Below are 23,978 nucleotides of genomic sequence, written 5' to 3' on the forward strand. Positions count from 1 at the left end.
AACGTTATATATATATATATATATATATATATATATATATATATATATATATATATATATATATATATATATATATATATCATGACGACGTTGTGGAATAAACAGTTAAAAGTAGCGCTTGTCCCTGGCGTATCTTCATTGTGTGCTGCGTTTTTTTGTTTTTTTTTCTTGCGCTCAGTAATTTTTCATCAGTATGCACCTACTAGGCCATGAAAAAGTCCTATTAAGATAACCTGCGTTATTCGAAAGAGTTCAATAGCAGCACGAAGTATCATTATTTCTTCGTGATACACGTGTTGTGAGCTTACAACCTCACGTATACTTATAGAAAACCAGGTATTTATGTTACAGAACAGTTTATTATTCGACGCTATAAAATATTACTGTTACAAGTGCGCGTGCTCGCGCTTTGCAGCGTCCTTCATGGAGAGCAGCAAGGCAGAAACTAGGCTGGTAGAAAACTAAATTATTGGATAGAGATTCAATGAAGACATTGTTGATATTATGGCCGCGGATACTCAACATAAACAGTCATTTAGCCATCCTTAGCGATCACTAGTCGACATTAGCCGTAGTTTAGCGAACACTGGTCAAAATTAGCCGGTTCTGGCGACTGCTGGTCGTATGCAAGTAAATTCAGTAGTTACAGTCACGTGACTTAGTGAAGCACTTTTTTAGACATCGTATATCTCGTTACCGAACACGGGTAAAAAATCAAATTAGGAAGGCCCGCGTCTTCAAAAGATAAGTATATACCACAGCCGTCCATGTCATAACGTGCTTCGCCGGAGGCTAGAAGAGCACGCGTCAAGAAGGAAGACTGTCTAGTTTCCGAGAGTCGACATGCCTGACTGTGCCTTTATTAAATCATCAAGAAAAAAAAATGACTCGCTCTCCCATAATCGAAACTAGATACAAGCATGAAACTGCTACCAGCAAAGAAGATTCGTTGGAGGCGATACCATATAGCCACATGTAAATCTTAATATGCAGCCACGACGAACGCAAGCCTCGAAGCTTACTGAGGCGAAATGAACCTGTTTTGAACTGAACCTCGTTGCAAGTCTCGTCTCGTCCAAAGAACATCCGCACCGCGCCGGACGCTGCCGGCGTGGTCACGCAGTGTGGCTATGGTGCCATAGTGTGGCGTCATCTCTCGAAGGAGGCGGCGGAAAACCCGCGCCGCGAAACTCGCGGATCACCTGCGTTGAACAGAGCATGGGGAGCGCTAGGGAGTTTTAGAATTGCGTACGCAAAGATTTGCGTTAGCGTTTTACAGCGTAAGCTGTTATGAGATCACAACGGCAGTGGGGTAGGTTTCCGCCGCGGCCGCCAGTGTCCCGTAAACACTACCGCGCGAAATAAGCAAAAATGACATGTGAAAAAAACATCCTTGATCGGATGGGATTTGAACCCGGGCTCTCTGTATGGCAGTCGAGTATTCCACCGCAGAGCCACGCTGGCGCTTGAAACTCCATTCCAAAAAGACCTTATACAGGTGTCATATCGGGGAAGAAATCGCGTTAACATGTGTAATATAGCGTGGCAGAAGAGCAAGATAACAACCAGGTGTCACACAATGCTAATTGCGCAACGAGTTTGTGGTTTAAAGCTTCCCACCCACTACAACGTGCTTAACCATAATTCTTCTTCGTAACCAGTAGGCTGATTGGTAGACCAACCTACCAACCAGCCAGCCACATGCAGCATCACAAAGGGCACATAATGACTTAGAGATGTGTAGCGGGTACCTCGCTCATCCGCAGAAAGACGAATAATGGCATAGTGAGTGCTTCCCTACTTCGCAAAAATTATGATTTGTGGCGTGTTGGATACCTTGCATGTGTACTTGCATTGTTTTCCCAAGAGAGTTTCGAACGGGCTCCATAGAAAGGCCGCTCTTGCAGCTTTCGGTGTGACTGTGCTGCGCGCAGGCATGGCGTTTATCTTTCTTTTTTTTTTTTTTGCCACGGCGCATGCGTCGTACGCTATCCTCTTGCGGGTCCCCGTTAAGTGATAAAAGTAGTGCGCGACCGCAATGAACGGCATCTTTGCGTACGCTATTCTAAAACTCCCTACTGTCTCAACGCCAAAAGACGACAATCAAGCGTATGGCGCCTTGCATCTGCCTTTGAAACGTCGCTGTTGGAAATGACAAATAAAACTCGAAGCTGCATACAGTTTCAGTAATATTGTAAAGCAATATTAAGAACTCGGAAGCGATATCACTTAAACTTGTTTGGGCAGTAACTAACGTATGTAATGCGATCCTGTACAAAATTTTGGGAACCGGAGACCGCATTTTCTTTAACTTTTGAGTGGTTGCCCAGATGATCTTTGTTTGTTCTAGCAACGATGCCTGGATGTTCTCGCTTGAGTGGCCGGATAACGGCTTTGGCTTTTTGGTCAAGGTCACTTGAAAGTCGCCGACAACGGGAGCTAGAAGCAGTCCATGCCTGAAATACAGCGCTCGGTATACAAGCTGGTAGACGAAGAGGCATCCCTTCGCTCTTCTCTCCTCCTGCTCGTCAACTGTATAAACACACATGGTGTTTTCGAACTGCCAGGCAGGATCATGTTGTAATGCTTGCCGCCAAATGGAAACGTTTCCATCCAGCGTCCGTGCCACTTGTACCTCCTGCATTTCCGCCTTTATTCTCGGCGTGCGCGCGCGTCTGAATTCCGTGTCAATCCTTGCTGCCTACGTTCCCACTGATACCGCGACTTCCTGCACCTGCGACTTCATGACCTTGCTGCTTATTTTTCGTTTCGTTCGCACGTCATTGGCTCTAATTTTCCACGTGAAAGTTCCTTTTTTCATCTCGTAATTTTCACAGTACCAAAGCTGGGATTATATTACGAGGCACGGCGTATTGTGGGGAACTCCGGATTAGTTTCGACCACCTGGGCTCCTTAACGTGCTCGGCGCGAGCGACGTGGTGACATACAGTTTCCTGTGAGTTCTGTAGTTTGCGTGGTCAAAGCCAACAGCTCTTCATCGGCACCATAGAGTTTCATTCAATACCCTAGAGAGGAAACTGGCGCTGCGTTCGTTCAACCACCATGGGAATGATGGGAAGTACAGGCTTCGGATTGGATAGCGTTAGCTAGCGAACTGTCTACGGATCTTTTTCTACAGTTTCAGTTTCGTTCTTTGTGAGGCGTGGGTACTGTGGTGCGTTACAAAGCACTCAAGCAGTACCTTTGTTGTTCAAAGAGGCTGAAGAGCGCGAGATCTCTTGATTTGCTGTTTCGTTGCAGCTTTACAGGTTGTATATGGTCGTTTTAGCAAAGCGTCGTGCACTCACCGCTGCGCACAGATGTAGCGTCCCAGGTCAGTGCAGCAAACTGCATCGAGTTCACGTTTGTTTGATAAGCACGTCTTACCAAAACTCGTTCAAATCAGCTGCAAAACGACGGCGAAGCTAAGTAGACGCACCGTCGCGCTCCTCTAACTCGACTTCACAACAAAACGAGAGATGCGTTGGAGGCAGACCACTTGAACAGACGCACCTGGCATCGTAGCAGGCGATACGTTAAGTGTTTCTCACTCAATACAGTACTGTTATTTCCATAAATAGATAATGCGTACTTTCGAGGGAAAAACAAGCGTGTTTCTTTTCAAGTGTTCAAGTGTTGTACAAAAATAATTAATTATTTGGTGATGCCAAATCTGGAACACAATTGCAGAGCAATGCATACCCTGGTGGTTGAATTTGTCCAGGTTTCAGTTCCATCTCACGGTCACGCAAACTTCTTGCAATAAGTTTTACATACAAAAGAATGAAGCAAGTTTTAATTGGAATTAACTTCATATCCCTTTGTTTTACACTCGGCAAACAAGCGTTGCGAATCTCAAGAACCTAATCCATCCGAAGCAAATCCGAAGCCTGTACTTCCCATCATTCCCATGGTGGTTGAAGCGCGTCTCAAGGAGCCCGCGTAGACACTAGCGCCAGATTCCCCTCTAGGTATTATTGTAAGAAACTCTGTGATCGGCACTAATGAGATGTCAGACACTTAACATAAACACTCACAGGGTCTCTTACGCACACACCTAAGACGAACGGTAGGTGGAAGCCATCTTCTTTTTCTTCTTAGTTGGTGTATTGTTCCTGCGCCGCCCCCCTCCGAAAGCTTACTGCACTTAATGTGGTTTTGCATTGCCTCCGTGATCGGCCCACCGTTGACCAAGCTAAGATGCATGTGATGACGGCATCATGTGACGTCAGAAAATTTGGCGATCTCTGACGTCATAACGTCATAATTTTTTGCATCACTCGTGTGGACGCCGACGGGAGACGCCGACGCGGGACGCCGGTCAATTTTCGCGTTTGATGAGACATCTATAAGGATTCTGACTTAATAATTGTTGAGGTTTAACGTCCCGAAGCCACGATATCATTATGAGAGACGCGGTAATGGTGGGATCCAGAAACTTCGACCATTTGGGGTTCTTTGACGCGCACCCAAATCTAAGTACACGGTCCTCGGGCATTTTTGAATCCATCAAAAATGCAGCAGCCGCGGCTGGCATTCGATCCCGCGACCTTCGGGTCGGCGGTCAAGCACCATAACCACTACACCACCGTGGCGCGTAAGTCAGACACCTCGCTTTTCGAGCGGTTTAGAGGCACGTATACTGTAAGTACACATGTTGGTAGCAATCAGGCTCTTGGAACGGATTACACTAGATCAGTGAAGGTGCGCGGCAGATTGTGTGATCATAAACGTTATCGTGGTAAGGCGACAGGTACGAATAAGGAAAGGCAACGTGCCACAGAAACGTGCTCATTTGATGAGTTATGTCATCGCAAGTTTGATTGCGACAAGGCAAGAAGAATCGATGAGTCAATGAACGAACAAAACGACAACCAATGGTAATTAAGCTGCCGTTTCGTTGCCACAGACGCAAGCTTTTTACCCGCCGCGGTGGTCTAGTGGTTATGGTGCTCGACTGCTGACCGGAAGGTCGCGGGATCGAATCCCGGCCGCGGCCACATTTCGATGGAGGCGAACGGATAGAGGCCCATGTACTTAGATTTAGGTGCTCGTTAGAGAACCCCAAGTGGTCGAAAATTTCCGGAGCCCTCCACTACGCCTTCCCTCATAATCATATCGTGGTTTTGGGACGTAAAACACCAACAACTGTTACTGCAGATCCGCTGTTAGTATTGAAAATCCGCGGCCTTCTCTTTTACCGCACACCACGTTGTCTTTTCTGTTCGCCAAGCGTAGCAGCCATCGTAAGTGCAAACTGTGAAGGGCGTCTATAAGACGGCCTTTAATAAATGCAGACGCAGCAGCTGTGCAGGAAACGGGGACGAGGCGTTCGCGCAAATCAGACGAGGTAGGTGGAAGGATGCAGCGACCCACTGATAAGCACTGTTAGTACACTCTACCATGCACTGTTGTGCACCATCCATTCCGCAGTATCAAAGCGCGACGACCCGATTACGAGAACAGCTGTGAACGCCGACGCATGAGCCGCCGAGCTATGCTTACTCTGGAAGCAGTGTGCCGTGTGGGGATGCTCACTGGCACGCGTTGTAGAGGAACATTTGGCGCTAGCCGTGGCTATAAAGCAGCATACCAGCGAATCAGTATGAACTTTTGAAATCCAGATCAACGTTGTAAATCCAGTCCAGATCAGACCCGGAGTCCAGATCAATGATTCGCTTTCAGGGTCACCGGCTGCACACCATCTGTATGTATGTATGTCTCCCTGGCTCTTTTTTTAGTTTTTAGCTACGCTACTGCGCAGCAGTTCATGCTTGGAAAGCGGGGGCGCCACTTTTACGCAGTGCCGTTGACTACAGCAGCGCGGCGCTCTAATGGTGACTGCGATTGTTTACGCGACTGAAAGGCTATACACCCGAACTGATTCCGGAAACACGTGCGAATGCGGTCCACCGGTCCACGCATGAACAACAACGAGGTCTGTTAGTGGATACATCAGTAAGTGTAAACTCGCGGTATAGCTAACAAACTATGCAGATATATATTGCCTGTTTTAACAGCGGAGTTGCTTATAGTCGAGGTTAATCCCTGCGTAGCGTAACGCAGCTCCAGCGGGTATGTGCCACAGAAACTGGGCAAAGCCCACAACATACCTCCGGTCCACTAAACGTTATGAGCAAAGTCAAGCGATGAAATAGCAATATGACCTCACCCGCTCCGCCGTTTAACCAGTCTTCGCGACGTTAATTCAATGAAGCTGCCTCTTTTTTTTTTTTTCCCCTCTGCACAACCAAACAAACCCTCTATCTGTCTATCAGTCGTTAGCTCACGACGCCACACGCTTCACCCTAATTTTGCATGAACATAGATTGCTCTCTATCTCTAGCACCATCTCCCCAACTCTTTCTTTTTCTTGAACAGGCATAGTCCGAAAAGTCTGCTATGCTAAGTTCATTTCTCAAAGAAATGACAATGCTTTAAATTATATTGCTATACATTCCTCGTCCCTCTGACTTCGTGGGGAACCGTCAAGGAATTGTCGAATGGTGCCTGTGCCCGCTTGCGTTAGCGTTTGCGCGATATGATAAGGACATCCACGTGCTTTGTTACGTTCCATGTAAACGTTAACTACGCCGAGCTTAATAAACAGCGCGCACATTAAGCAACTATGGTGAAGTTGTAGTTTCCATTCGTTATCCAGTCCAAACTCGAGCGAAAAAGAGAGCTCGAACGTCTTTGAATGTAAGCGCGTCCCGTTTCATTGTACGGCAGCCTTAAAGGAGTACTGACACGAATATTTTCAGTTGTCGTTTTCTTGCGTCAAATGAAAGGTCAAGCCCTCAGGAGCCTTGAAAAGGTCGTCCTAAGCGCGAGTGCGCCCTGAAAAAGTAATTACAGTATGTTTTTAAAAGCTAGTTTCGGTTCCTACTGTACCCTGACGTCACAACATGGTATGAGTTTCTCGTCACGTGCTCGCACAATATATAGCAAGGAGGTTAAACAAAATCCTTGATATATAGTGACGTTTCCACGGTTGCTCCGCACCGTGGCTCCGATGGTGACGCACAAGCGGCCATTTTGGAAGTTTTGATGACGCACAAGCGGCCATCTTGGAAGTTTTGGTATCTAACCTCATCACAACTAGCCAGAATGCTGCGTGAAGTCACCAGAATTTGTACTGTAGCCTGACGTCAAGTTAGTGTCGATGTCAGTAGGTGCGCCATGGAAAAATTGACTTTAATATCAAATTAAAATATCTGATCAACATTTTCTGAGCTTCACACTTGCTCAGAGCCGTCTCTGCACACAGGAGATTTGTATGGCAGAGTAAACTCGCCTTCGAAAAAAGGTGTCAGTACCCTTTAAATTAATAAGGGCTCTGGAACTTTGACAGTTTGCAATATACAACTCGGGTTTAATTGGACTGTTCAAGAAGCAGCTGGTGATCAAGTGGCCGCACAGAACTCGCGACTGTCAGTAATGACACCACTTCTATTTTAGTGTCGATGTCCCCTCGAATGACCGGTGCCGCTGCCGGGAGATTGCGCGCGTGCGCCGTTAACAGAAAGAAACCGCTCCGACAGCTGAAGAATGGCGTTGGTTGCAATTTCACGGTGCTGCCGATGAGGGATATAATATCTTGTTTTGTTGCTCTTTCTTTTTGTGCGTGTGGAATGGATTGCCACGTGGAGTGGCGCACGGATATTGTAGTTAAATGAACGCGTGCAGTACCACGGCCGCTACATAAAAAAGAAACAGGTGTATGTAGCAGCCGTGGCAGTACTCACGTAGTGAGTTGGACAGATGAAACGCAGTGCGTCCGTCCCGCTGCAGCTGATGATGTTGCTCGCGTCTGTGCGAAAGAAAGAGGGTCGTAGCGTGGCACATGAGGAGGGGGAGAGGTCTGCTCCCAGCATGGGGAGCAACGCAGCTAATGCGAAAAGCGAAGCGCGCGCACTCTCAAGAGCCAGGAAGGGCGCACTTTAAATGCACTTTTGGCATTGTCGCACGCAAGGCTGAATGAGACGCAGGAACAAGACGACCCGGTGTGTATTTTACATTGAACCATATATATACAGAGCTCTTTTGCTGGGTATTACACCTAGCTCGACAATATCGTTTAACGGCTAAGCTCGCACGCTAGAGCGTTTTTGCGAGTTCTTGTTTTCCGCGGCAGCGGTAGCCGCAAAAACGGCTTAGTACACTGCTATTCCGTCATGATGCTGAGTACGAGGTTGCGCGTTCGATTACCGGTCGCTCCGATTCCGATTGGGTGGCTAATACGGGAATACACTATACGTGAATAACGCATCTCGAACTAGTTGTTTGTTCATCATAAGGCAAAAACGGCGCACACTTTACGAAGACGGACAGAAGGAACAGCGCCTGTGCCTCGTATTCCTTCCGTCCGTCACCGTAAAGTGTGCACTGTCTTTGTCGTGTGAAGGTTCATATACGCCCGCGCATCATTGTGTACACGCTTAGGAACTGCATTTAGCTGGTAAACGTTCAGATCTTTAGAATATGAGGCCGATATCGAATGGGTCACCAAAGAGCTTTGCGTACGTACACTGGCTTTCGGTCACGTGGGAGGTACAAGGTTTATAATAGGATTCTGCACTCGCCGTTTGCATCTAGCATCCCTACGGAAGTTAACGTAAATGACACTTAACGATTGTGGGGGCACTGCCTCAGACACTAGTAATTGTATAGGGTGATTCTTTTAGAACTGACCTACTTCATTGGGCGGTGGTTTTGCTACAAAGTATCCGATTTTAATGTGGTTTGTGGCAGAACATTCAGGAAGGATGAAAATTTAATGGCGCTTCCCGTTTTTTTTTTATGTGAAACGCCTGAAAAAGAGAATAAATAAGAAATACCGAAAACCGCGAAACTCTATACAAAGGAGGGATGGCTAGTCCGGCGCCGCGTTCGCTTCAGCCAGCGGCGGCGGAAGTTGGCGACGCCAGGTTCACCACGTTACGTTGACGCTAAAACCGAGCACTCCATATTCACACGCGCGCGCCACGCCGCGTCGCCTTGATGCATGCGCATTCGCGAGCGCCCGGCGTCCCTCTTGTATGGCATTTGGCTTAATGTCGCAGTTTTTGTTACTTCTTTTTTATTCTTTTATCTCTACGTTGCACATCCACAAACGGGACGGGCCATTGAATCCTTTGCCGCAAATCGCGCATTAAAATCGGATAATTTGTAACGAAACTGCAGCCCAACGAAATAGGTCGGTTCTAAAAGAACCACTCTGTATATTTTACAGCAGCGTTGTTATGGTCGAGGTCTGCCGTGTGTCTCGTATAGAAAATGACCATCACCATGAACCGGCACGCGCTCGGTCACCGCCCAAGCACAGATGGTTAACGAGAGACGCTGGATCGTGCGGCCCCTAATTGGTGTTCGCCGCCCGCGTTTCCCTTATTAGTCTATAGTGGACCAGTGCGGTGAGTAGCAGGATTTGCCCAATTTCTGTGGCACGTAGGCGCTATATTGCCACGTGCGTTTCTTATCACTTTTGTTGTATTCCGTTTTCGCCCACAAAGACTGCCAGCAACGCTCAGCGCGAACCGCGCCTCAGTGTTCGAGAAGCTTGGCGAGATTAGTAGATCGTTTTGTTAAGATTGCGCGCAAGACGCGAACGCCCGAGCTTATTCTAGAACATGCGCAACAAGCAGCGATATCGCTGGAAAGTTCGATAGCGCTTGTATAAAAGCCGACGCGCTTCACCACTTGTCAGTTGATCGACGGACGACGCCCTGTTCGCCGCTATCTTTGTACAGCGTGTATTGCTGTAGTTCTAGTTCTCATTTTCCGGCCACAAGTTCGGCCAAATAAACAGTTTCATCCTGCAAACGCCGACTGCTGTCTTCGTCGACGTCACGACCACGTGACATCTGGTGGAGGTGCTGGGTATGGACGCCAATACGCCGACGGGGACTTAGTGAGAAGCTTCTTCGACGATACTTCGGACTGTACAGGGTACTTCGACGCCTCGGCGCGCTCGACTACGAGGTTGTCCCTGACGGCATTACGAACTCTCAGCGGCGCCGTGCACGACCTGAAGTCGTCCATGTCGTGCGCCTCAAGCCATATTACGCGCGTTAGTGATCTGAAGGCTGTACTTTTCCTTTATTATTGTACTTTCTTGCTTGCGATTATTGTTTATTGTACTTTCTTTTTTTATTGTTATTTATTGTTGCATGCATTGACCATACCCCCCCCCCCCCCATGTTCTGTTTTAAGCATCGGGACGATGCTTTTTCAGAGGGGGGCATTACCACGTGCGTTTCTTATCACTTTTGTTGTATTCCGTTTTCGCCCACAAAGACTGCCAGCAACGCTCAGCGCGAACCGCGCCTCAGTGTTCGAGAAGCTTCGCGAGATTAGTAGATCGTTTTGTTAAGATTGCGCGCAAGACGCGAACGCCCGAGCTTATTCTAGAACATGCGCAACAAGCAGCGATATCGCTGGAAAGTTCGATAGCGCCTGTATAAAAGCCGACGCGCTTCACCACTTGTCAGTTGATCGACGGACGACGCCCTGTTCGCCGCTATCTTTGTACAGCGTGTATTGCTGTAGTTCTATTCTCATTTTCCGGCCACAAGTTCGGCCAAATAAACAGTTTCATCCTGCAAACGCCGACTGCTGTCTTCGTCGACGTCACGACCACGTGACAATATGAGTTCTACAGCAGAGCTGTTATGTCCGAGGTTTACCTACAGGCATATTTATTTATTTTATTTATTTATTTGATTTGTATACATGCAAGCACAAGGGCACAGAGAAAAGAGGGAGAGAGCAAGCTGGCAACTGCCACCAGAAGGGGCACAACGCCTGCCTGCTCTTTCGGGAGGAGGGAAGAGACAGAGGAAAGGAGATAGGAAAGTGAAGAAAAAAATTGACGAAGACTTGGACAAAAATAGGTAAACAGGCATAGAGAGAAAGATATAGAAAGACACAGACTAAAAAAAAAAGATAAAGAAGAGAGCAAGCATAACCTTGTGTAGTATAGTATATCAAGGTGTGGGGAAGAGACAGGCGAGAGGACATACAAGCCTAGCCAAGTCAAGACGAGTCAGGTGTCCACCAGCTCTGCTGTAGGCCAGCCTTGCGTGGCTTAGTGCAAGCTGTGCTAATTTTTCTTGATAATAAGAATTTTTTGGCAACCAATTCGCTGAAAATCATCACTGAGAGCTTTGGGTGTCTAACTTATTTCTGCCATCACCCAAGACGATCCAAAATTGAGCATGCCGGCACGCACGCCAGCCAGTTTAGGCCTATAAGAGCACTCAAATCGACAACCGATCTAAAAAACAGACGAGCTTTATCGTTCAGTCTTTCTTATATGCAGGAGGCGAGAGAGAGAGCGACAGGCTATTAACCAGCATTTATTTATCAAGAACGTAATTGGTTACTCAGAATTCCGTCCAGTTTGGTCATACGAGTCCCGTTGCTTCGATAGGTGCCGCCATCGATAGATGCCGCCAAAGGCCGTTCGCGTGTCGCGCATGCGCGGTAGCATAAACGCCATTTCATTGGAGCGCCTATCCTCAACCCCTCTTAATCAAGAGCCAATACGCTATGGCACGACTCAAAGACCAGCGGAAAGCTTCTGTAAGCGTTGGTGTGCACCAACGCTACGATACGTCAGTAAGCAAACACGAACTTTCCCAGCAAGACATACTTCCTCTGTTGACTCGACGCAAGAACCCGTATATTCCACTCAAATTTACAAGTGCAATCTTGCAGTCTTTACATCACTATACATCACTGTCAACCGCGTCACGACACATGCGATGCAGAATGTTGGTTTCCCTGTCACTGCCAAGCGACTCAATAAAAAAAAGGAAAGTAGAAGAATATATAAACGATGCGGGACGCACAATGTTCCCCACGTGCCGTATTGCTTTTCACTGCAGGAAGCTCATAACAATTCTGATCGGTTGAAAAAACAAAAAAGCGTTTAGCAGCGTTGAACTCGCGTATCATTCCCGCAATGCACTCGCTGTGTACTCAACCGTTAGCAGACAGAGCAAGGTGGTTACCGCTCAGATCTGTGAGATGGATGTGCTTGTCTACTGCGAGCATTATCAGCGGCGTAACTTAAGTACAAACATCACCGAGTTCAAACAGCGCGACACAACAATATCAGTTCTCTTTAGTCCTGTTTTGATGGGCGGAACATTTCTTTAGTTATCTCCCCGTCATTTGGACCGAACGATAATAATAATAATAATAATAATAATAATAATAATAATAATAATAATAATAATAATAATAATAATAATAATAATAATAATAATAATAATATATGGGGTTTAACGCCCCAAAACCACGATATGGTTATGAGGGACGGCGTAGTGGAGGGCTCCAGAAATTTTCGACCACCTGGGGTTCTTTAACGTGCACCCAAATCTAAGTACACGGGCCTCAAACATTTTCGCCTCCAGGACCAACCGATCATTTTACATTTACAGAGAACCAGGTACGACGAATAAAATGGTTACGACGGCTGAATTTTAACTCTGAGCCTCAGGCAGCTGAGCATGATGCTCCAACCGCTACGCGACAGGCTTCATGCGGCAAAACAGTTCCCGCGTGCAAGCAAGTGCGTTCCGACTCCAGGCGTATTTTTCACAACTATGATCGTTTCATGAAGACTCTCCCTACGTGCAAGCCACGGATCGCGTTGAGACGCTCGGAACGTTTTCCCAACGTTGATGGAGCGTTTTATATAGTTATGGTTAAATCGAACCGTCACTATAAGGACCTTCATACGATGCCAGCGAATGAAACAATCTAAGACAGTTCCCATATACCCTTGTCAAGGATGCACTGTACGATGCATCTTCGCTTGGTTTCTCGAACCAATACGTGTGTGTGTGTGTGTGTGTGTGTGTGTGTGTGTGTGTGTGTGTGTGTGTGTGTGTGTGTGTGTGTGTGTGTGTGTGTGTGTGTGTGTGTGTGTGTGTGTGTGTGTGTGTGTGTGTGTGTGTTGTGTGTGTGTGTGTGTGTGCGTGCGTGCGTGCGTGCGTGCGTGCGTGCTTGCTTGCGAGCGGGAGGAAGGGGGGGCGGTCTTGCCTTTGCGAAATCCTACTCATTCCTTATCGGTATGTCATGCACCTACCTGCTGCTTTCACAACAGTAAAAACACAATGAACACTTGTTTCACGTTCTTCGGAGTGTGTTGAACCGGCTGGATGACGGACCATTTCCAGAAACGAAGATTACTGAGCAACGATCCCACGCGTCGCGAGATTGCAGCGCCGTGACTCAGGCGAGCAGTAGCATACAATATGAAATAAAATGTTAAGGCAGAAAGTTGGGCTAGTTGGTATCGAGAATAACATGACATGGTTACTAGTGTTTTAAAAGGAGACGGGGACGAGAAGCGTGGTCCCGTATGTCTTCTTCTCGTCCCCATCTCCTTTTACGCTAGCAACCATGTCATACTGTGAAATAGAATGACCTATAGGCGACTGACTATAGGCGTAGTGAACAGCCGCGCACATTCGCAAATTGTCAGTAAACTTTCCTTCCTCATTCTTCTTTCTTTCTTTTCATCCCTTAACCTTCTTCCCACTACGCAGGATAGCAAACCAGACGCACGACTATGATTGGCATTCGTTACTTACTTTTCTTCCTTCTTTTTCCTCGTCAGGCGAATTAGTGGTAAAACATTGCAGCTGAGGAAGCTCTTAACGTAAAGAAAAAAAGCCGAGAATATATCTTAGAGGACGAAGAAGAGATACGAATAAAGGCAGCCAGTCGGTGGCTAGACACCCGATAATCAGGAGTCATATATTTTTCAGGACGAGAACTGCCGTAGAAGACTGGCTGCAACATGATTTTTGAAAAAAAAAGTACTTGATTACCGGTGATCAGTTACAAGAAAACGTAATTTAATTATCTAGAACGTTGCAGTTTCGAAAAATTAATCGATTATATTAGAAAATTACAAGAAAATGTTATTGATTACAAGTAATCGGTTACTTGTAACGCGTTACGCACAACTCTGGTCTCGAGCTGCGCGCGCCTGCCGGCTCGCGGCTCTTTCCGACCGACGGCATGACATACCAGGACCCTAACCAACACTGGGCACGTCCGTTGCTATGACGACGAATGTGCGAGGAGGAGGAGGAGGAGGAAATTGAGCTTGGCGGAGCTTCAAGGTCAAGCGCATGCACAAAGGCGCCTACTGGGTTTGTACCGGGAGCAGTAGAGCTGTCGCTCTAAAATTTCAGCACAAACAACTCAGGTTGTAATGAACGAAAGAAGAGGAATTTTAAGGGCTCGTTTTTCTCTGTTAGACACAACATTAATTAAAACTAACAGACAGTCAACCCAAGGAAAGTATAGCGAAATAAGGAAAGTATAGGAAATTATTTGTAGTAATTGTGTTATAAATGTGAAGAAATTAAAGCGGACGAAAAGATAACTTGCCGCAGGCAGGGGCTGAACCTGCAACCTTTGAATAACGCGTCCGATGCTCTACCTGATTAAGACTCCCAGGTTTAAATGCAGAGATATACCCGATAAAGTGGACGGGAGGATGACCGCCGTCGTAGCTCAACTGGTAGAGCGTCGGACACGTTATTCGGACGTTGCAGGTTCGGTCCGTGCTGGCGGCATGTTATCGTTTCGCCCACTTTAATTTCTTAACATCTATATCCCAATTACTACAAATAACATCCCCTATGCTTTTATTGGCTTGATTGTCTTTCGTCGGTTGATAATCGTGAATTGAGTACAGCACATGAAAGGGATATGTTACAGCCACTGCTTGTAGCACGAAGCCACGAGGCAATCCATACGAATTTCTAAGGAAGGAAAGCTTCTATATGTTGAAGAAAAATTCGTCCTCGTCCGGGGCTCGAATCCGCGACCACCCCGGAAAGGCGTTGGTCCCAGGTTCGATCCCCTGACCAGGACGAATATTTTTGCAACTAGAAGCTTTCCTTTCTGAGAAATTCGTATGGATTGCGGTTTCGTGCTACAAATAGTGGTTGTCATTTATCTCTTTCATAAGGCTTCCGTCCCCTTGCGGGATTCAGCAGAAACTGATATAAAGTACAGCCCAATTCGGCACAGTGTGAGTCCTCTTCTGTCCCTGTGCCGTGCTGCGTTGTACTAAACTCAAGCTAAGTGAGCACAGCGAAAACACGTTTCGTGTGGTTTCACGTGATGTTTGTGTACGCAGGGCCGGCCACTCCGGCTCAGTCATGCAGCTTTTCAAGGAGTCGCCTCCGGAAGACTCGGACGAGACGGAGAGGTCGTTCGCGACGGCGATCCTCCTCAAAGGTTCCAAGGTGCTCGCCTACGTGACCACGTTTGCCGTCGTGCTCTGCGGCTCGGTGCTTTCGAAGGCCACGCTTCTGGTGATGACTTCACAGATCCAAGGGCTGGGCAGCGCAAACGGTCTCAACCGTACACGAACGGTCTGCAAAAGTGAAGTGTGTGAGTCTTCCAGATAGGTTTCTTTTTTCAGTTGTACACGCCAAGCAAATATGACATACCTTATGAGAGAACAAATAAATTGGGCCTGCGCTGAAATAAGTTTTGGTATTGGCTTTGATACAGTCGAATTCACTTACGAACAACTCGTTCTTGTGGCAGAAAGCGTTCGCTCTTGGAGATACGTTATAACCGTACATCCATTCAAGTTACCTGTTTTGCATGTTCGACATCTTAAGCTTAAAGACAACGCACATGGCGTTAACTTTTTATCTTATGCCAGAAACTGTGCTGTTGTAGTGTAAGCACTCAATTCTCGCAAATGACGTATCACTGCAAGTATCGCTTAGAAGCAGGGACGTTAACCAGCCACTTGTGCAAGTCCGCTGTCCTTAAAAACTCTAGCAAGCAGCGCATACTTCTGTCGTAATTTGCAGCGATGGCTTGTGAGATAGGCACTGCAAAATGTCTTGCTCTGATAATTATGTGTGATTAAAGCCAGCGAGAAACTTAATATGTCCGCTGACAGCAACGGCATAGGGTTTCCAACAAATTCAAAATGATAACGAATGCGCTTCTTCGTTTTATCAGTTTTAGACGATGACGGCGAGTACGTGACTTCCATCGACCGGAGGGAACAGATTGCCTGGATGTGGGCCATCCTGTTCGCCATGTTCGTTCCGGAAGCGCTTGTATTTATCAAATCTGTACGGATATCGATGTTCCAGGCCATGAGGATACCTCGTGCAAGTACATTCTTTCTGGTAAGTCAAACGAAAATTTCTGTCAGTGATTTCTGCCAGTGCAAAGACCATAGCAATCTTCAATTGAGTTTTTTTTTTTTCAGTTACGGCTTATGATTAATACAGGCTATATATGTGGTATTATACACCAGTGCTCATGTCGCTTATTTGTATTTTGTTCACACAGGATGTCCATATATTTATAAATACGTTATACATATATTGGAAGCATAACTGAAGTTATTTGTACATACGCTCGCTTTGCTACAACTTCCGTACGTTGTGACATGGAATTCTGTCAGGCACCCTGTTTCTTGAACCTCTACCTCATTTTGAAGCATAATTTTTCATAAAATACATGCTAGTTAACCAAATCCGACGTACTATCACTAGAACGATTTAGGCTATGTTGTGTCGGATCACCAGCCACAAACTGCTAGAATAATAATACCTGGGGTTTAACGTCCCAAAACCACGATATGATTATGAGGGACGCCGTAGTGGAGGGCTGCGGAAATTTCGACCAAATGGGGTTCTTTAACGTGCACCTAAATCTAAGTACACGGGCCTCAGACATTTTCGCCTCGATCGAAAATGCAGCCCCCGCGGCCGGGATTTGACCCCGCGACCTTTGGGTCAGTAGTCGAGCGCCATAACCACTACACCACCGTGGCGAGGCACAAACTGCTAGAAAACCAATAGGAAAAGCAGCAGGGAAATTATACTCACTTCCGTTCTTGCAAAACATGGAGATGTTCAGCCTTCGCCGAAGCATCAGTAAATGCTCAATTCAGTTGACTGCCCACAGCGCCTTTTGTTTCTCTTCATGATTCACTTCGTACCACATTCCGCCTCTTCGGGATGACGGTATGCGCAAAATACGGACGTAGAGCTAACACCAGCTGCCTTCCTCGAAGCTGACGTATGCTGTTCACGTGTCTTTTACATCCGCCGCCACGACCGCGAGTGCACTGACTAGCAATCTCAGGGTTTGACTTAGTACTTTTACACACATAAGGAAAGGTGAAAAAAAAAATGGTAATATAGAGGGCTATAGCACGATGCTACAGCCGTATTCTATAGTTTCTTGTTAAGCCCAAGTCAAAGTCAGTTTATTATTCTAGTGTACCTTGAGATAGGAAGCGGGAAGATATACAAACGAGGGTCACATAGTCGAAGACTGCAGCGGGACCCTCGGTTGATAGTAGTTAACAAGAAGCGTAAAAAAAAAGAAAACAGCGAGCAAGTGGACGAAAAACCAACGCTTAAAATACAACGGTACACTAATAAATAAAGTACGTATATTAAGACACAGTGGCAAAGTACAAGAACTGTATAGAACTGACAAAACTAATTACAGCACGAGTGATGTCTTGCCAAAATTAGAAACAAGAAAGTGTGTAAGTGGCGATGTGCTGAAGGAAGTAAATTTAACTTCGCTAATAAAAAAAGCTTAATGACACGTTTGAATTCATGAAAAAATGATGAAGTTTTGATAGCTAAGGGTAAATCATTCCACAGTTTTATGGCCGTAAATGTCGAGGCCATTTTGCCGTGGTTAGTGTGTACAATAGGCAAAAGGAAGTTAGAGCTACGTGCAAACCTGGTATTATTGTTATTAGTAAGATATCTGGAATCAGTAAATTCGTGTGAGAGCTGTTTATCAAGTAATTTATGAAACACAATAGTGAGATGACAGCTATTGCTGTCACGAAGTAATGGAGACGCATTGGTGAAGAAATCGTTGTTATTGATGATGCTTATTGCTTGGGTCTCTAAGTGCTGAATAGATGATAAATGGCGTAAATGATACGTATTACCCCAGGATACAATGTCACAAATGATGTGACTTTGAATGGAGGCAAAGTATAATGCTAATAATACACTTTCACAGAAATGTGATTTTGATTTAGTTAGTGCTCTTATACTGAAAGTACATTTTTGTTTAATGAAAGCAATGTGTTGAGAAAACGATAGGCTAGAATCTAATCTAATGCCCAAGAAACATACACGGTTAGAGTCCGGGGCGATATGGCCGCCTATAATTAAATCAGGCCTGCCTGGTAGTATTCTTTGACTAGTCCTGAAAATCATAAACGTAGTTTTGTTAGGATTGAAGATTAGTTGATTTGAAAGGCACCATGCAACAGTTCGTCCGAGCTCACTGTTTAGTTTAGAGGCTAAGCTGGATAAAGATTTATCATATATGGTTATGGTAGTGTCATCCGCATGCTGCACGCACCGCGCATAGTTGAGACGTGATGGTAAATCGTTAACATATATCGAAAAAAAGTAAGGGACCTCAGTATGGATCCCTGCGGTACGCCGCTTGATTAATAGTTTTGGAATTTTAATAAACATCTCCCGTAAATACTGCATGCTCTCTGTTAAGCAAGTAATTTTTATAAGGTTTAGCTCAAGACCAGTAATACCAAATGACTCCAACTTAGGAAAAATGATGTTATGATTAAACGTATCACACGCCTTAGTAATCTAAAAACAAAAAAAAAGCCAAAAAAAGCTGATCCAACAGTTACCATTGTCAAGCGAGTGACGAATGTAGTCGGTTAGGCATAATAAACCTAAGTTAGTCAAACTGCCAGTGCGAAAGCTGAACTGGCAGGGATTTAACAAGTTAAATTTAAGCATTTAACCACGTACGAGATAATTTTTCTTCCGGCTACACTTTGGTAGATTACATTTTCTTGTGATGTTTCCACTACCTCGTCGACTTCCACAAAACTGATTTGCCCCAATTACACTGTAATACCAAGGAAAGTGGGCAATCGCACGCGTATTGGGGAGGTTGTGGGTTCGGCTCTCAGGGACTTGAAATTCTCTTTTTCACGTATATTTCGCGGTTACTTGCTATTCTTTCGCCTCAGTTAAACAGCACAATTATATTCCGATACATTTTCTTGGCTTCGTTATTTGTTCATTTTCATGTGAATGTTACCGTAAATAAATCGAGCCGCCTGATTCCCCCGATTCTTTACCGTGTCTCCATCTTAAATTCGAAAGGAGCCATTCAAAAGTTCGCGCCACCTGCGCAGGTACGAAAAAAAACGAATGGTATAAAAAGATACCACGCCAGTATCCAAACGGCTCGTACCTTTAGCGATAGATGGCGCCATAAGATCCGCGTGCAACGGAAGAATGACGGATAGGTAAAAGTAGTGATCTGAGTTACGTCTACTGAGTACAGTACTAGCATATTACACGAAGGACTAAGTTGATTAATTTACTTAGACCTAAATGAAGTATATGCGCGCTAAACTAAACGAAGTTTCCAAATCACCGACCAGTGACTTCGCGTGAGCTGTGTCAGTGTTAAAAACAGCGCTAAATTCGAAACGGTGAGCTGAGCGCATTGTGGCACCGTTGATTTCGCGTGAGTTTGGACCTGTCGTAACAGCCTAATGTAGTGAATTGTGAAAATCATGCGAAGTATGTTAACATCTACCCCGGATACAAGTCCATGGTATCTGCATGTGGTAGGCCATGTTGCGAAATCTCATCCCTTTTAAATGCGAGGACGTCGAAACGTCGAGGGAGTAATGAGAGTATTGGGTGCAGGAGAGTGAAAGAGCAAGGGAGAGAGTGCTTGAACGGTGAAGGCCCATGAATAGGTTTGGCTGGTAAGGAAAAGTGCACCAGGAGTCATGCCCAAATCAAAACCAGAAGTCTTTGGGAGCTGATTGATCGATTGATTGATTGATTGATTGAGTGAGTGAGTGAGTGAGTGAGTGAGTGAGTGAGTGAGTGAGTGAGTGAGTGAGTGAGTGAGTGAGTGAGTGAGTGAGTGAGTGAGTGAGTGAGTGAGTGAGTGAGTGAGTGAGTGAGTGAGTGAGTGAGTGAGTGAGTGAGTGAGTGAGTGACATAGTTGCATTGTAAATATTTACAACGTTGTCGCCCGCTTTGCCACAACACTTGATTTGGTTGTCTATGACATAAATTACATGAGGAAACTATGAAACAGCGAAGAGGCATTAAGTGAGCGATCACTTCACGTCCACGAGCATGTAGTGGGCGCGACAGTATACTCGGTAAGATGTGCTCGTAAGTGTTCTGCCGAAGAAAAAAACAACAAAGAAAAAAAACAAGCAATTGAAGAAGACGAGAATTGAGAAGAAGAGACAAGAACTGAAGACGAGCCATACGTGCTGGAAAGTACGTATAAATTAGATCAACGAGAAAACTAACCAGTGATCGAGAACATGAATGCAGAATACAAATGAAATAACCTGGGTGTCAATGATCAGATGCTTTGTCACACAGCACTAAGAAACAAAGTAAAGCTTCCAGAGCTCTCTTTGAGCTTATACGGATCATTCGCTGAACTGAGAAGTTCGTTCAAATAATGTATGAACAAGCATAAATACGGCCAATATTTCCTTGCAACTGAAATGTGCTGTATCATAGATATAGTTTAACCGCGAATGCGCTTCTCCGTAATTACGTTTATTTCAGGCTATATATGCTACCGTCATACAGCAAATACAAAGCACTTCTTTTTTTCCCTGTTGTTTCTGTCTTGTAGGCATGTGTGAAACTGGATGCTGGACGGGTCTACGGGATCTCGCGCGTTGCCCTCTTACTGTTTCCTTCACAGTTTAAAGAAACAGACTGTGCAATAAAGATATTACAGTAATTAAATTACTCTTTGCTGTAATGAGTAACGTAATGAATTATTTTGTGGGCTGGTGCTGGTGATTCAGTATTGCAGTGAATTAGTTCAAGCGAGTAATTGCATGTAAATTACTCATTAAATTCCCAACTACTACTGACACAAAATATATACGTCCGCTTCCCACTGGGCATAAAAAATTGACCGAAAAAGAGCAGAAAAACAACAGACAAATTATTCTGAAATGCCAAACCTCAAGTGTGTGAAGTTGAACAAAGATATCTGAGATTTCAATGTATATATGTGCTGCAAATGAAGTGTAGCTGAGTTAGTGCATGAATGATAAACTTCTGTTAAAGTAATTTCAAAATAGTTCCATTACTCTTCAAAAGTAATTGCAATGTAACGCCGCTACTTTCGGTCAGCTGTAACATGTAATGTTATTTAATTACATTTAGTCAATCTATAAAAGTAATTAGTAGCATAAAAAATTACATTTAGGAGTAAATTTGCCTTCTCTGAACAGAAATATTCGCCAGTAATTTATGTGTTGACACTAATTTATGTGTGGGCTTTAGCTATAGGCGTGAATGGCGCCCCAGATTAGAACTGTCCTCGGTGTAAGCCTCCTCTGTATTCGTTCTGATTTGATAAGTGGCGTTCAAGGGGGTCGATTGCCTGCGGCGTTTATACGGATATATCTCCACCTGCACGTATCAAACATTCGTACGGTGCCTTCAGACATGGCTCCGTATAGTTCCGTATGGTCTTTGCGTGTGTACTATCATGTCGTTGAGCCACCCATGCTCGCGCAGGTCTTTGCCTTGGAGAGCCTGCACGTGGTCGGCCTCGGCTTCCTGGTCTTCGCAGCACTTCCACAACTGGACGCACTGCGCGCCACCATGATCTGCAGCAGCGTGGCCATCGTCCCGGCACTGCTCAAGGCGCTCTCTCAGAGGGACACGTATCCGCCAAAGATGATTCTCAACATATCGGCGTTGCTCGCGCAGTGCACGGGCCCGGTGCTGTGGTCCGTGGGAGCCGACGGCTCGCCGGCCATCGCCATAGCGCTGATTCTCTCGTCCTGCGCCTGGTGGCAATGCTTCGCGGACGAAAACTCACCGGTGTTTCGCGTCGCCAGACTGTACCCGTTAAAACAAGACCTCGATCAGTGCTCCATGTTCGTGTCCCTCGTCCTGGTACCCTGGAGGATGCTGCTCGCGTTTGCGACCATGCTAGCGCTGGCTGGTCGTTCGTTCGGTGGGGCGCCTGAAGTGATCGGCAAGTTCCACGAGGCCTTCCAGACGCACGAATTCCCGCTCCTACAAGCGCGGACGGACGTCGTCAACGGGTCGCAGATACTAGAGTTGGTGCGCACGAATTATGTCATCTGGACACCTCGGTGAGTGTGGATCCTTTGCGGCGAATAAGTGTCTGCGAGAAAACTCCTGTAGTTATATGTTTAAACCGAAGCTCTCATTCTGTCTTTCGTCGAATTTCAAGTTGCTGCTGTCCTGCCAAATTCGCGCAAATAGGCTCGCACGTAAGGCAGCAATCTCATATTTACTATCCCTACATGTGTGTCCGCTACATGACGGAATTATACGCGGTGATACAGAAAATTTCGCTTAAACATCCCTCATTTAATGAATATACGTAATCAAGAGCAACTCTCATTTATCAAACCAAACCTTCGTATACATACTGTCATAAGGTTTCGAATTGGAAAGTCTGATTAGGTGGTATGTCTCTTTCGTTGAGTGAAGATGTGGTTTACCATTGCGTTATCCCGAGGAATGGGCCTGGACCGCGGTGCCCTCAGAACCACCGGATATGTTCCAGTAAAAGAGGAACTTGGGGCCACTAGATATGTGTAACTTAGCATGGGCCACAGAGTAAGTGAACGAATAAGACAGCTTTGGCCACTGGATATGTGCAACTGGGAATGTGACACTGGTTAGGTCAAAGTCCTTCGCGATTTCATGGGTGTATGGAGCAGAACGGGTCCGAAGAGACGAAGTGAACGGAATCTAAACCACAGCGAACAAGGAATCTCTAATGCAAGGCACTTCAGTAAGCATGCATAGGCAAGTATCGTTTACGACTGATATCCACATCAGCCGGGAAAAAATGAGCACGCAATTAGTACGTTGTTAAAAATAGAGCAGCTGGGTGTCATTTGAACATGCCTACATATGCCTCATTGACATTTTGATAATTACATGAGTACTTGTCGAGTTATCAATGCAATTATGACTAATTAATGAAACCTCATTAACGAAAAAAAATAGTAGCGGCTACTACAGTCTACTGGTAACCATATGTACTAAGTTTGCTTCGCGTAACGCCGTTCCTATTTTTTTTAAATCATGCTGCGTGATGGTTGGGACGCCCTGTATACACACGGCCACAAATTGGTTCCCTTCGAAGCACTTTTGAAGTGCTCTGAAGGGAACCATGAAGAGCCTGTAACCACGAAGCGCCTCTGACAGGTTCCGTTAACTTCTTAAATCCACATTTATTAAATAATTATAAATACTGAACGATATGCACGCATGTTCCTCGCAACAGGCTCGTCCCGATCGCCGTCGGCGCAGTCCACGCGGCTGCGAGCTACATCACCTCCCGCGCCTGCGTCTTCGCCTGCAGAATTAAGATCCAGGGTTTCTCGATGGCGCTTCCGTTGACGATAAGCGGGCCCGTGACCATGCTCGTCCTGGCTGCCGTGTGCGCCCTACGTCGCTTGCAGCCTTGCTTGCTGAGCAGCAGCTTGCCGTCTTACGTGTTTCTCAACTGCTACGAAGGTGACTTCCTACAGTTGCTCGCCAAAGAACACGCCTGGGTTTGGATCGCCTGGTTCCTCAGCCTCGTGTGCGTAACGACCCACGTGTGGAAGTCCAAGGGCAGCAGGATGGCGACCGAAGAAAGGCAAGGACTTGTACTTGTTCGATTATCAGTGACACGGAGCGTCGAGGCTTGGGCTATTTGTTTCATGGTTAAACAGGGGAGAAAACAGCGCAAAATTGAGACAGGTCACAAGACGAAGAAGGCGCTGTTGTCGTGCCTTCTTCGTCTTGTGTCCTGTCTCAATTTTGCGCTGTTTTCTCCCCTGTTTAACCGCTTATATACACTGCATAGTTTTCAGGCTAATCTTGACGATGTGCTGCCACACGGAAACTTGT

General features: G+C 45.9%; 1 protein-coding gene across 1 annotated transcript in view; it reads left to right on the top strand.

Annotated features, from left to right (window-relative positions):
• The first annotated feature begins 7,879 nt into the window (after positions 1–7,879).
• LOC119385856 (chitin synthase chs-1-like) overlaps positions 7,880–23,978 on the top strand; it is a 63,217-nt gene continuing 47,118 nt past the window's right edge. Inside the window, 5 exon segments of the mRNA XM_049414136.1 lie at positions 7,880–8,006; positions 15,173–15,429; positions 16,018–16,190; positions 21,612–22,198; positions 23,368–23,724. Coding sequence (XP_049270093.1) covers positions 7,981–8,006; positions 15,173–15,429; positions 16,018–16,190; positions 21,612–22,198; positions 23,368–23,724 — 1,400 coding nt within the window. The 5' untranslated portion in view covers positions 7,880–7,980.

Source organism: Rhipicephalus sanguineus, chromosome 3 (genome assembly GCF_013339695.2).
Source record: "Rhipicephalus sanguineus isolate Rsan-2018 chromosome 3, BIME_Rsan_1.4, whole genome shotgun sequence".
NCBI classification, from domain to species: Eukaryota; Metazoa; Arthropoda; class Arachnida; order Ixodida; family Ixodidae; genus Rhipicephalus; species Rhipicephalus sanguineus.